The 2,195-nt window shown below is 43.3% G+C and overlaps 1 protein-coding gene across 1 annotated transcript; it reads left to right on the top strand.

Annotated features, from left to right (window-relative positions):
• The first annotated feature begins 267 nt into the window (after positions 1-267).
• Positions 268-1,947, top strand: LOC149193014 (putative UPF0481 protein At3g02645). The gene has a single exon (XM_089407178.1). It carries the CDS (start codon positions 268-270, stop codon positions 1,945-1,947), a length of 1,680 nt encoding a protein of 559 aa, XP_089263304.1.
• The last annotated feature ends 248 nt before the right edge of the window (positions 1,948-2,195 follow it).

The following is a 2,195-nucleotide window of genomic DNA, read 5'->3' as shown; positions in this document are numbered from 1 at the left end:
AACAGCGAAACACAACCATATGAAGATGGTGTTCATAAAGACGATGAACGGATCTCTTGGGGTTGGTCATTGAAAAGAAAGTTCATCTGTTCTTTATCTTTAAGTGCAAGTGAAGGAAATTTTGTAAAACGGCTCACTCATTACCTCCGACCTCTCTATTCATTGACCACATAGCCTCCATAAGAAGATGCGCAGTCATTTACCTATGTCGTATGTCCTACATTTTCTCCTTGCTTTCCTCTGGTTGATTTTCTGCCACTCCCAAACATGGAATCCAACACCGATGTTCAACTGAATATCGATGAGAAAAGCTGGGTTGTTCAGGTCAAAAGAAGTATGGATCTACAGCAAGAAGAAGATGAAGAAGTGAAGTTCTCTATGTCGGTGTTTCATGTCCCGAAAGAATTGTTGGCAGCGAAGCCGGAAGCGTACATTCCTCAATCGATTTCCATTGGCCCCCATCACCACAGGAGATCAGAGTTGTTTGAGATGGAGCGCCACAAACTTGCAGTCGCCCGTAGATTTCAGAAAAGAATGGACGGTCTCAAATTTGAGTCCGTGGTTGTGGAGGAACTTAAGAAGCACGATTGGAAAATACGGAGCTGCTATCACAAATTCATCGACTATAAAGAAGAAACCTTGGCGTGGCTCATGGCTCTCAACGCAGCCTTCCTTCTCGAGTGTTTGCAGTTTTATGTCAGACATGCCGATGAAACCTCAGACGTGGACATCAAGCAACTAGGGTTAGTGTTACATCCGACGGGCACCAGCGCTGCTCACAACTCCGTTTTGAGGGATCTGATGATGCTCGAAAATCAGCTGCCGCTTTTTGTATTGCAAAAGCTTTTGGAGTTGCAGTTGGGTTGTAAAATCAAGGCAGAGGAGAGGCTCTGCAAATTGCTAAGGCTTGTGTGCCGAGAATTATCGCCATTCAGCTTCAAACTGCCCGAAGATTTGAAGACCCATACAAAAGAGAGAGGCCACCTCCTGGAGGTGCTGTACTACGCTATCGTTCCCGATATCAGCAAGGAAAGTCTAATTCAAAACGATGAAGGAAACGAGGGGCATGTTACAGAGGACATGTCAACCCTTAAACGAGCCTTCAGTTCGCTATGGAATGCTCTCTCCTCCTTAAATGTTGGACCCCTTCGATTTCTCACAATGTTCATTCGGCGAGCGCTTACCGGGAGGGCTGCGCGACTCGTGATGAAGTTGCCCTTACGTCTTCTTTCTACTGTTGGGAACTTACCTGTTTTGAGTGCGTTGAAAAGAGCCTTGGCATTTGTTGTCAATAAAGATGCCACCAAAACTGAGGAGGAGGGACAAGGGGAAGAATCATCGCTGAAGATCATACCGCCCACACGAGACGAACTGGCGATTCCATCTGTTGATGATTTATATTCTGCAGGAATCAAATTTGCTCCTACAAACGGCGATTTGAACACGATACAATTTGACGAAAATACTGCCACACTTTACCTTCCACAAGTAAAGTTGGACAGCAACACAGAGGTAATCCTGAGAAATCTAGTCGCATACGAAGCTTCGGCGGCTCCCGGGGCGATGGTTTTTACGCGATACACGGATTTCATGAACGGGATTATCGACACCGAAGAGGACGTGAGATTGTTGAGAGAGAGCGGAATTCTCTCGAACCACCTCCAGAGCGACAGAGAGGTTGCGAACCTCTGGAACGGTATGGGTAAGTGCGTTCGTCTCACGAAGGTTCGATATTTGGACAATGTTATAGAGGATTTGGGGAGATACTATAATAGAAAATGGAATGTTGTTGTGGTGGAGTTTGTGAATGAGCATATATTCGGGTCATGGCAATTACTATCTCTCGTAGCTGCGGCAATCCTTTTGCTCCTCAATTCCTTACAGGCCTTTTGCTCTGTATATGATTGCAAGAAGTCGTTAAGCGATTCCAATCTCTGGCACAACTAGAGGTTCGCATGGGAATCGTACAGGTCGTTCATGATTGTTACTGTAGTTCTTCAAATGTCAAACAAAATAATTCTTTCAAATGTCGAATAAAAATATTTTTCAATGTAAAAACAGTAAACGAAATAACGTCGTAATCTTTAAGAAATAGTTTCTTATTTAGTTACAATATTTTTTTCGGGGTTATTATAAAATCCAAGAAATAGTTTCTTATTAAATTACAATATTTTTTTGGGGTTATTATAAAAATT

Source organism: Pinus tabuliformis, chromosome 2_2 (genome assembly GCF_031772625.1).
Source record: "Pinus tabuliformis cultivar Carrire ecotype Pingquan chromosome 2_2, CPIR1, whole genome shotgun sequence".
In the NCBI taxonomy this organism is placed as follows: Eukaryota; Viridiplantae; Streptophyta; class Pinopsida; order Pinales; family Pinaceae; genus Pinus; species Pinus tabuliformis.
The sequence above is the reverse complement of the archived record's forward strand: the minus strand, read 5'-3'. Positions and strand labels throughout refer to the sequence as shown.

Coding starts and splice junctions, on each gene's coding strand:
- LOC149193014 (XM_089407178.1), top strand. CDS start 268: ATGGAATCCAACACCGATGTTCAACTGAATATCGATGAGAAAAGCTGG.